This window comes from Schistocerca gregaria, chromosome 5, assembly GCF_023897955.1.
Source record: "Schistocerca gregaria isolate iqSchGreg1 chromosome 5, iqSchGreg1.2, whole genome shotgun sequence".
Classification (NCBI taxonomy): Eukaryota; Metazoa; Arthropoda; class Insecta; order Orthoptera; family Acrididae; genus Schistocerca; species Schistocerca gregaria.
Window position 1 is genome coordinate 81,359,438 of NC_064924.1, and position 12,007 is coordinate 81,371,444.

The 12,007-nt window shown below is 42.3% G+C and overlaps 1 protein-coding gene across 1 annotated transcript in view; it reads right to left on the reverse strand.

Moving 5' to 3' along the window:
- The window catches only part of LOC126272830 (UDP-glycosyltransferase UGT5-like), an 88,112-nt gene that overhangs the window by 37,258 nt on the left and 38,847 nt on the right, over positions 1-12,007 (reverse strand). Inside the window, exons 2-3 of the mRNA XM_049976030.1 lie at positions 7,525-7,776; positions 949-1,269 (exon numbers count right to left, since the gene is read on the reverse strand). Of these exons, the coding sequence (XP_049831987.1) occupies positions 949-1,269; positions 7,525-7,776 (573 nt within the window). The remainder of the gene's footprint in view (positions 1-948; positions 1,270-7,524; positions 7,777-12,007) is intronic.

Genomic DNA, 12,007 nt, shown 5'->3' on the forward strand with positions numbered 1-12,007 from the left:
TGTAAATTTTTACTAATATAACATTTTTATACACACTTGTCATTGATTTAGGTTCTGTTGGAGATTGAAAATAAAAGTGTACTCAAATACTGGAACATGCAAACGACGTAGTACAACTGTCAGTAAAAAGTGTGCTCTTTCAATGAAGAAGGAGGGGGAAACATATGTGCAGGTACCTCCCATGGTTTCTCCAGTTCAGATGTGGAAGAAGGAGACTAAAGGTAAATATTTACGTAGTAATGGCGAAAAGATTATCAGAGACTAACAATTCTAAAAATCAAATCAAAACAGTCACGATCGCGTTTTCAGATTATTGTTCATTAGCAGCTGGTTTCGGCCCTTTCCTCAGACCATCTTCAGGCTTTTCCCCGCCATTACGGCTGCTGGTGGCGGTGGATGGAGCGAGATTCATAGAAGTACAGGTGTCACTGCTAGACTGCTTTTATTTGATGTTCAGCATTTCACACAGATCTCTGCTTTGCTCAAATTACAGAAAGCTTTTTAAAATTTTGACACTTAACATACACATAAGCTACGTTTTTTATTTTCCATTTTCAGTATTGTATAAGTAACTATTTTTTTTTTACATATTTTCGGTTTTCTGAGGTTTTATTGTGGGCATGTGTGCTTCGACTTGTGCTGCCATGATCCATATGACTAATTCTCTTTCGGGACTCTAGTGAGAAACTATTGACTTTTAATGACGATATTTGTCCATTTCTTAGTCATAGTGATGTAACGTTTTAATATCATTTTTGATGCGTTAGCAGTAACTTTACCAGTTATGTGAGATATGAGCATGCATTTGTGCGTCGATCTCAGCTGTCGAGCTGGAACGTGCCTGCCACACAGTGGCCGCCTCAGGGAGCCCCCACCACACCGCCGTCCTCTCCCCCCTGCCTCGCTGCCTGTGAATGTACGCGCCAAGATATTTTGCGCGCCCCGTACCTGTGGCAGAGACCTCGGCTCCTTGACGTGCAGGCCGCCCACCTCGACGACACCGGGCACCGTGGGCGTGGGGTTGCTGTAACTCCAGTGGCTGTTGACGAGCAGCAGGCTCGTGTTGCGCATAATGTCTCCGATCGGGGGCACCGCATCGCCGAACACCTCGCCCAGCAACTGGTCCATCCCTCGCTCTGAGAACCACCAGTCGCAGAAGCGGGCCACGACGTGCAGGAACGAGTTTTTCACCCTCTGCCAGAAGGTAAAGGGCGCCGAGTGGGGAGAAAAGTACGAGTCCATGTAGGCCGGATGGTCAGGGTTTCCCATCTGTAGCAGAGTAAAAAAAAAAAAGGTTGTAAAATGTGTTTCTGTTCATTATTTAAATTATATTTTCCAGTACAGTAGATGGATACACTACACTTGGCAATCTAGTGGCATGTAATTTAGTCAAGACTCACAATACCGTTCATTGTATGATCAACACAAACATAGAATGAAATTTTTCACTCTACAGCGAAGTGTGCGCTGATATGAAAATTCCTGTCAGATTAAAACTGCGTGCCGGACTGAGACTCGACCTCAGGACCTTTGCCTTCCGCACGCAAGTGCTCTACCAACTGAGCTACCCAAGCACGACTCACGCCCCATCCTCACAGCTTCAATTCCTCCAGTACCTGCTTTGGCAAAGGTCACGAGTTCGAGACTCGAGCCGGCACACAGTTTTAATATGCCAGGAAGTTTCAATAGGAACATGTTTGGACATGTTCCTTATACATTCTGCATCGGTTTGCTGTTTTAGTTTATCAGTTTTATTTGAACAGAGCTCGTTAGAAGATCTTTAAGCACAAAAATAGCCATTTCTCCATATACGACGAAAGAGCTCCTATGAAACATGGTTTTGCTGCAATTAGGACAACTATTACATCATCATGTAGCAGACTTTAAGCTAATAATGGTACGTATCACGTGTCATAATTCCAGTAAGATATACAACACAGTTTTTTCCTCTGTCAATTTCAGTTGAAAAAATGCTGATTTTGTTGTGGAAGATCGTGGAATATTACCGCTTCAGTTGCTGTACATTGATGAATCTCCTACAGGTGGCAGTACAACACGTAGCCTTACAATTGGCATCTGTAACGAATGTGCATTCCGAGAGCTGTCTCTGTATTTCATTAGGCGGAAAGCAGGAGCATCCCAGATGTTTTTAGACGCTTGTGTGTCGTGATGTGGTATTGAACAGACACATGATGAATTTTGGGCGAGGCTTCTCTCATCACCGTAACAAGATCACACAAACATGTCCGATCTCCTGTGTGCCAGCAGGCCACACACAGTTGTATCTCAGTGTGGGAACGTGCAGATACGTCATTCGAGGTGATCGATGGCTCACAATTAAACGCCATGTTGCTCAACTGGTCGTCTATGCTTGAAGTGTTGAGACACTCTTCCACCAGTTGGGGTGCTCAAAGGTATGCATAACAGTAGACGATAAAGAGCAACGAAGGACCATCTGTGCAGAATTCCTTGCGTGTTACGAGGCAGGTCGTGACAGTTTTGTACCGGACCTCTTCAGGAGCCTTGATGCACTGGGTTTATCATTTCGAACTGGCAACAAAACGGAAATCCATTGAGTGGTGGCGCACAACCTCAGCTCCGAAGAAAAAGTTCAAACCCACACTCTCAGCCGGTAAAGTCATGGAGAAGTACTAATGGGAATCTGAAGCGATTACTCCGTTTGATGTCCTCCCTCATGATGCAACGATCAGCTGTGAAGTGTACTGTACTACCCTCAGGAAACTTAAGAAACTACTTCAGCCTGTTCGTCGGCACAAAAACGCAATGGAACTTTTCCTTCTCCATGACACTGCAAGCCGTTGGGCAAGTCTGTGCACCCGAGGGGAGCTCGCAAAGCTTCGTTGGGCTTCTCTTCCTACGGCCCAGATCTCTCACCTTCCGACATCTGTGTGTTTCGCGCAATAAAATTCCATTCCGCGGGAAGCAGTACGTGACTACTGGAGAGGCTACCGATGCAGCAAGACGTTGGCTCCAGTGCAGACCAGTAGAGTGGTACCATACGGGCGTAAAGGGTTTCCCAGTAAGGTGGCGCGAGGTCGTGCATTGAACGGAGATTAGGTTCACAAATACGATTTTGTAGTCAGAAGAGTGGAGAATAATAGAGTGTCTTGGAATCCTGCATGAAAACAACATGCTGTCAGGGAAAAACTGCTCTACATTACTTATTGAACGCCCTTCGTATTTAAGCGCAAGTCATTCAGTTTCATCTCTCTCACATACATCCTTCACCAGTTTTACTTTCATGTTTAAATGGCACGTTTTCAACGTCTGTCCCACAGACATATCTTCTACATTTCCACCATGTTAAGCGTAAGAGCTTCTTTGTATCTGGCTTTGCAGATAAAACCACGGCTGACGATATACGAGGGTGAGTCAAATGAAAACCTTAAATATATTTTAAATATTATTTATTGTGCAGAACTGGTAGAAAGCTGTATCATTTTTCAACATAATCTCCTCCCCCCCCCCCTCACCCTGCTCAATGCAAGTCCTACAGCGCTTACAAAGTGCATAAATTCCTTTGGAAAAAAATTCTTTTGGTAGTCCACGCAACCACTCACGCACCGCGTGGCGTATCTCTTCATCACAATTGAACTTCTTTCCTTCCATTGCGTCATTCAGTGTCACTCAGCGGTTTTCGTTCACTATGGCCTGGAGTCACAACTCGTTGTGCCTGATCTGAACGAGGAGCATCTTCCACTGAAGTCACACCATTTGCGAACTTCTACTCCATTCGTACACTTGCTGCTGTGACAAACATGCGCCACCGTACTGAACCTTCATTCGTAGATGAATTTCAATAGTTTCCACGCAAAAACCGAATAACAGAACGCTGTTCTTCCCTGGCGCAAGTCGCAAGTGCGGCGGTCATCTTTATACTGATACTGTGACGGTATGTGTGCATCTGCACTATGCTGCCACCTACAGGCCATTCTGCACACTGTTTGTAGCACACTTACCAACTGACAGGATAACGCCGCGAAATTTAGATTTTTTATTACAAATTTAAGGTTTCCATTTGACTCACCCTCGTATAAATCAGCGCCCCGCGTCCTAGCCCTGTGGGGCCACTCATTACCGTGTCATCCTCTGGCAACGTAATAGGATGCGGCATGGAGGGGAGAGGGTTCATCGCACTGCTCTCCCCGCCGCCGTCACCTCTCTTGACCTTGGAGCCGCTACTTCTCAATCAAGCAGCTCCTCCGTCTTCGTCACGGGGCTGATTTCACGCCGTTCATGTCCTTTCACAAGGAAAAATCCCTGGCAATACCAGGATTCGAACCCAGGTCCTCCACATAACGGCAGACGTGCTGACCATTGAGCTGCTACTGAACTGGATGGTAGAGAATATAGTCTAAGGGTATTTGTACACCACATTACCTTTTCAAACACCTTATTGTTGCTGTCCCATCACAATATTCCTCTTGACGTCGCAGGTAGGACCTGACTCCTTACTTTCGCTATCTCGTTGTCATACATTGCTCTACACGTACATGGAATAATCGGCCTTACGGTTTCCTATTCTTCTTCGATATCTCTGATTACTTGAAAAGCTCTAACCTGCTACTGCTACCCTACACACCTTTGTCGTATCCCCAGCACATTTTCCTTGTTTTGGTAGTGCAGCTACGAACTCAAGTTGAAATGTTCTAGTAACGATAGGTTGTCCCCCCTTTCCTGGAATATTATCTTTGGGGTGAAGGGGAAATGACATGTTTACTACGAATGCCGCTGATGCTGCTTTCCGGGACAGGTAGTCATTGAAGAAACGCGGACAGCTCAGGTCTGCGGGGCAAGCGCCCGGTTATTTGTTGCACAACAATGCACCACCAGTGTGACTTATAATTTGGTGTGGCCTAGCTTTTTCAGGACACGAGGGACCTACACCGGAAACGAGAGCGGACACATTATTCCCTTGGCCGACCAGGTGTGGAGCGAGCGGTCGGTCGCCGTCATCCACACACCTACTGGTGGCTTTACGTTTTTCCACTGTTTTCCGCGCTCAGCAGCTTTTTATGCTCAGTGAGCTACTCTTAATTCGTTGCTTCAGTGCAGAGACCACGCAGCTGTCGTAGACTGATAGTGCTCCCCGCCGTGTGCGTGAAAATGATGAGTCGATCGCTTCCTGCTCGTATTTGTGCCCTGCTGCTTCTATATCACACTCGGTTCACCTCCCTGTTGTTGTTGTTGTTGTCGTTGTTCCCTGTTCCTGTCTCTGGCCATGTGATTCGAAGATTGTGTCGCTCGTATCAAAAACCTAGTAGCTTCCATTGGTAATTGTCATAAAGTTCTGATTTGATTGTGTGTTTTAAACTGTTGGGATCTTGTACATTTCTTTTATGTTCAATTATCATTATTCATGACGTCCAAAACATTCTTCTTTTGCATGGTACGTTGTGCACTAAACTGCCAAGTCGCTTTGTTTAGTTTTTTAGAGTCCCCAAGCTTATGTTCCGTACTGGGGCAAATCTTGTATGTATTTTGCTGGGTTATACTTCCAAGCGAAGCTTGTGCTTACTTTGGTGAGGTTCGTCAGCCAAGTGTTCACGTCTTCTTTTCATTTACGTTTTCCGTCCCGCGCAACGTTTAAGTATTTACCGTTTCGGGATCCGGGCATTACTTGAAGCTGAATCTCAGTTGTTGTAAGTGGAGATGGTTTTCTTACACAGTTTCCTTATATTTTAGCGACTTTTCACAACTTTTTTGTCTACGCTGCCAGCGTCTAATCTGATGACCTAAGTTTTTAAATGTTTAACTTAAAAATTACTTCTCTGTTAGTCAGGCTATCATTGTATGTTTCTGCTTTGAGCATGTTCCCACTGCTCACATAGAAAAGAAGAAGTGTGGCTAGTAACGTATAGGGTCTGACGTAAGTAATTTATTGATTGGCGACTCCATGGAATGCTGTGTGCACAACGACCATATATGTTAAATTAAAAGGAAGGTCAGCTTTCGCCATAATATTGATGTTTTGTTGATAGCAGAATCAATTTTTGATCACATGGTGATCATCTTCAGTGCTGTACAAATTAAACTCAGACAGTGGTATCAAGTTATCAATAACCAATTGTGATCGCTTCTCAGTTTTGGTGATTGATAACTGGATACCAGTGTCTGAGTTTAATTTGTACAGCACTGAAGATGATCACCATGTGATCGAAAATCGATTCTGCTATCAATAAAACATCAACATTACGGCCAATGCTGCCCTTCCATTTAATTTGAAGTAATTTATTGTTTGTTCGACTGGATCACACTGCTTGACCTGCGGTGGTTTTTTATGAAGCGCTTTTAATTGTTTTTGCTCCTTTTTAATGAATTCCATTTTAGGTAAGCCTGAATTATTAGTTGCATTTTAGTCAAACACTTTCATAGATTGTTTATGACCTGCCTGTTTTGAAAACTGTTTTCTTAAAACATTTGAAGAGATTGTTAAGTAACTTCAGTTGCTTCTCTTATTGAAATTTGCAGTAAATATTTCAGCAATAGAAAAGAGAGGCACGCAAAATTTAAGAAATTTTCGAAAGAAAACAAACAATTGTTGTAAATATAAACTGTCGTAGCTCATGTTCCCATGAATGATGTGAGTTGAGAGCAAGTATTTGAATTAACGCTCTAGCTTTTTAGTTATTTGATCCCACTGAAAAATTTGATAATATTATAGATCAATTGCCAGCAATTTCTCTCAAATGATTCTATATAACTGCATAGTTTTTGTGTTTATGTTTCTAGGTCCTATGCACGTCATTGGTAATTTTTCTCAGGAGTGTTAATAAAAATCTGGATACAAACGATTTTCAGTCCTTAATATGGGTGGTCCTTCCATTCCCAGACATCCTTACACCAGCAGTGCATACCACAAATAATATATAATATCTTCCTATTTTATACCTTAGACATACATCGCAGATATTATATATGTGGTACCTTAATACATATACACATGAGTGTGTTGGTAGTTTTTTCTCTGCATCTAACAGTTTTCCCACAAATACATCACAAACGTTGTGACCTGATGTTTTCTGCACAGCCGTAAATGTTCCACAAAGTGAACTACACCTGTCAGTATCGATTAACCGTTTCACGTCTGTTCTTCCATACTTCAGCACCTGACCCCTCTACATAGGGGATAATATGCATTAATGGTTTGCTCTTGCCAAGTGTACTTGTCGGTACTAAGAACCTACAAACATACTACTCTTAACAGATATAATTATTAGTCTGAAAGTGAAGTAAATAATGATGTAATGTTGTTCAGTACACTGACCAGAATCCGCATTTATACGTTTTACACACTGTACAAGTCACTTAAACTACACATACACAGAAATTTGGGAGAGGGAAGTGGTACTTTTATACTGCTATTCAAGGCTGAACGTAAACAAGATTTCACAACCTTATAATAAGTAAAGACACATGTAAGGCGAATTGTTGGAAGGCAGCAGGAGTAGTTCCACAATACTACAAAATATCAGAATTTTATCAGTTTATGTAGTACTGTACCCTATCGTAGGCGCTTGGGAAGGCCATGCTCGTAACGATGCTAACAAGAGGAGCTCGGAACTTGTGGGCGAACACGGCCATGCAGTCGACGTAGAAGATCTCTGCGATCACCAGATCGTAGTGATCTTGCGTGTGGACCAGCTTCTCCACCTCCGGGTGGTTGTATACACTCCGGCAAGAGTCCAGACTGAACGGCCAGTTGTACAGGTGTCCAATCGGGCTCGACGCCATTTCCACAAGATCCATAGTGACCTAAAAAGGTAAAAAAAAAGTCAGTATAAAATGGCAGAAACCTAATTGTATCATTATTTCTTTGAGTGTTGAGAATAAATCCATTCGAATACACAAAAAATGCAGCACGTGGGTTGTACGTGAACAACAAAGCAGTGTTTCGTGCTGGAATCCATTTTGCTTGTACGAGATATCTATCGCTCGTTTGTACTCCCGAAGCACCTGTAGGACAAAGATTAGCCGCGAAAAAACCTGACACTCCCGTGTAGGATAAAAAAAAAGGAGATACATGAGTAGCCACTTAGGAAGCACAACTAGAGTGTATGGGGTATGAACAAAAATCGTAATCTGGCAGACACTACACTTAAAACGGCTGTAATTTAGTGAAAGTGAAACAGAAACGTGCTATCCAAAATGTAATTACAAACTGATGCAATTAGTTGTAAGAATCACATAAAGGATCTACAGAAAGGCATACAAGATGAATGCTGGTCTCAGGTGATACCTATATCGATTTTCAAGAGTCAGATCACCCTGGTACATTACGAGCTTCGTTTAAGAGCCGACCTCGGAGAAGTAACATTGGTAATTTTCGCCTCACAAACATTATTATACGCTCAATAGCAAACGCCTGATGGCCTGAAGTTATCGAACAACTCTAATGTAAAAGAAATGAACCGTCGCATAGCAGCGACTTTGCCGCTCCTGCGCGGCGGCCGTAAATCTCCATGTACGGGTATCGATTAATGATACAAAATAGAATTCTGTTGTTTCAAGACAAACGAGGCCTTGAGCGCTTAACCTTTTACTGCTTCTATTCTATGAAAGCCGGACGCGGACTTACTGCGTTCTGCAGTCTGTGTTTTACAATTTGTGGAAAATATTCTGTAAATGTGCTAATTGTCTTCTCAATCAGAGAATGTATATGTTTTTGTAATTAATTACGACCACATACCATCAAGAGAACAATTGCCTGTTATGTACGAAGCTTTTGTTAATACGCTCCAGCTATTGTAACTGTAATATAAAAACGTACGTAGCATTAAAAACGTGTGTTATATATGAAGTGTGATTATTTAGACAAATTATCCCAAAGTATCTCCATCTTCTCATTACTTGAATGTTGATCATTTTGTATCGGTTTATCTCCAGAACTTATGATCACACTGATGGACCGAACACAGCATTGTGGCAGGAGAGACATTATCGTTTTCCTATCATTTCTGAATGAATCCTTTTTAATTGTTATTGTTGTTTTTCTTTTAAAGTCAGTAAAATTTTTGCTCCCTTAATGTCGATCTGGGTGTGACTGCATCGCAGTCATGCAAATGGCCGGAAATGGTAATGTTGCTTCCTACTAATCTCAAATCTGCTCCTCTATGTCCAAGGAATGTCAATTATTTAAAAATTATTTATCAGTTGAAATAATCATTACAGTGACTTGATACGCTAAGACAATACAATCAGTCTTTGATTCTGTTGACAAGTTGCAAACAAAATTTCATTATATCTTCAACACTATATTTTTTATAACACTACACTTGGCTCTCGAACAGGGACTGATCAAAAATCTTTTCATGGGTGTGTTTAAAAAATTGAAGTGCCTGTTCTAATAACTGTTTCATTTTTTTCATGTGGATACAGTTCATCCGAGAAAGAGAAGTGGAAAAAAACCGTTAAACGACCTGAAAGAACAAATGCTGGAAATACCAAAAAACGCTAGTATCTAGCTGTACAGCTATCAAGACAGCAAAGAAAAGTGAAATTTTCATATGCGGTAGCCAAGCTTTCGTAGTGACGTAGCTTCTTTCGAGTTGATCAATACTTGACCCTGTCATTTCCCGCCTTGAATCTGCTTTATTCCATTTTTTCAATAGTCAAGTCTTCGGTTGTTAAATTCAGCGAAAGTGTACTATTGTTGTCAGTGCCGCGCAAAAAAATTTACAATAAGGCGGATATCTACACTCAAAAGTGGTAAAACGTGTGTCATTTCATTTTTTTGTAATGAATATGAACCATCTTGTCTTCTTGACGTACGTGAACGTCAGTTGTTACCCGCAGTTGAAAGTTCATCTGACGTTCCTGCACGTCTTGACGTACGTGAACGTAACCCGCAGTTAAAATTTCGTCTGATGTCCCTGCACTACGTCACAGACAAACGACTGACGGCAGTCACAGTAGCCTCTTGACGTCTGACAAATAATTCGCGAACGTAGCTGACGGTAAACAGCGGACACAGACAAAAGCAGATAACGGCGGTGATTCTCATGGACCTCCGTGTCCATTACGATCATGCAGAGCAGGTCCAGGTGCGGAGGCAGAAGCAGCCACGATCGAAGTTTTAGACCTAGTGTGCAAACTATTCCTGTTTCTGAAAAAAGTGACCTGGCTGCAATGATCGAATCAATAATGGAAAGCAAGTTCGAAAGACAAAGAAGGGAACATGAGAAGCAGGAAAAAATAGATAAAAAGGCCCGTGAAGAAAATGAGAAGGCCGAAAGATGGCGTAATAAAGACCAGGTCCTTCCCAATCTTATTGCAAGGATAGAATCAGTAAAAACAGACTTATGAACTCACCTCGATAACAATGTAGAATCTATCAAAACCGACGTAATTTCAGTCAAGTCAGGTATGAATTCTGTATAAACAAACATAAATTCAGTAAAAATAGACTTGCAAACAGAGATAAATGACCTGAATACACGGTTAAACTCGGTAAAGACCGAACTAAAAGCAGACATAACAGCTGATTTAAATACCCAGTTGGGTAATGTACAAAACCAAATCAATAGTCAGTCAAGGCCATGAGGTTAGAAATTGACAGACAAGTAGAGTCGAAAATAGATGACTTATCCAAATGGTTAGATGCCAAAATCGAAGCAGTCAAGTGAGAGATAAATTCGAAAGTGATGGAGTACCATCAACAAGCTGCGACGTTAAAAGAAGATTATAATGCAATCTCTGACGTAAAGGGAGGTAAAACCGCTGTAGACACGATCGAGAATGTTGTTGATGATACCTCCAAACAGATTGAGACTATCAATATAGAGGATCAAGTAAAGAATACTGTCAAGGTACATGCCGAAGCATTGTCCGACCGCGAATAGGAGTGGATTAGAAACGAAGACGGATTCATAGAAAAGAAGGTCAAGAGCGAACTCAGGGAAACTGTCAAAAATGTAACCTTTGAAATACCGGCAGCCCCTGGAAAAACAGGAGACACGTTCATGACAGAATTAGGCCAGATAAGACGAACGTCGGGATTTACCGGAATGGCGTCAACAGATAGTTGATGAAGTTCGTACACACAAATGTCAAGTTTAAAATTCCCCACATCACGCGTCAGGAGAGTGGGATAATTCACTCTCACGTGACGAACAACAGCAGATACAGGGCTTAATTTCGGCCGGAACGCGTTCCGGCACCTCCCAGACACCCCCCTCTTTTTTTGCCTTTAACAGTTCAGCACGGGAGATTTGAAATAGTACACGTGTATTTAATCACAACGTAACTATAATTTGCCGCTGCGCCGGCGCAAATGAACGTGACAATGGGTCGCCAACGTGGTGTGACGCGCAGGATGTACTGTGTGTGTGTGTGTGTGTGTGTGTGTGTGTGTGTGTGTGTGCACGCATGTACAGTATACCCAAGATAAGTTGAGTATCATTCCAAAGTTGTGATCGTAAATATCGCCTTATGTTTACGACTGCCAACAACCGCAGCGATGTAGTAGCAAGGCGACGTCTTATGTTGTGTGTTCCAGTGATAAATAACTAACGTAAGCCGTGTTTGAATGCGAACGTCTGTATAATGTGCTTTCACGAAATCATTTTATTCCTTGTCGTAATTTGTGTCATAGCTACTAATCAAATGTGCGTATGGAGCACGCATGACTAAAAGTTGGCAGCCTTTCGAGCCGATACGTCCCTTTGTCCACAGCACTCTTGACCTTTGAATCTTTATCTGCCCGCGCCCTTCTTACAACGTGGTTGGCGCTATACAATAGAGGGGATCTTCAACAGGGGGCAAATTTGAACTCTCAATGCAGAAAGGAGGTGTATATGTTTGACCCGTAAGTCTGTCTGCCCCAACATAGTTCTTAAACGCAACTTCCATTTTTATTGCCGTTTTTTTCTTATTTGAAATCTGGTTGAATAGGGTCGGTTCTTAGCTATATTTCTGAACGTCTGTTCAGCCGTTTAAATTTCATCAGCCGTATGAAGTAACCCCCATGGACCTTGCCGTTGGAGGG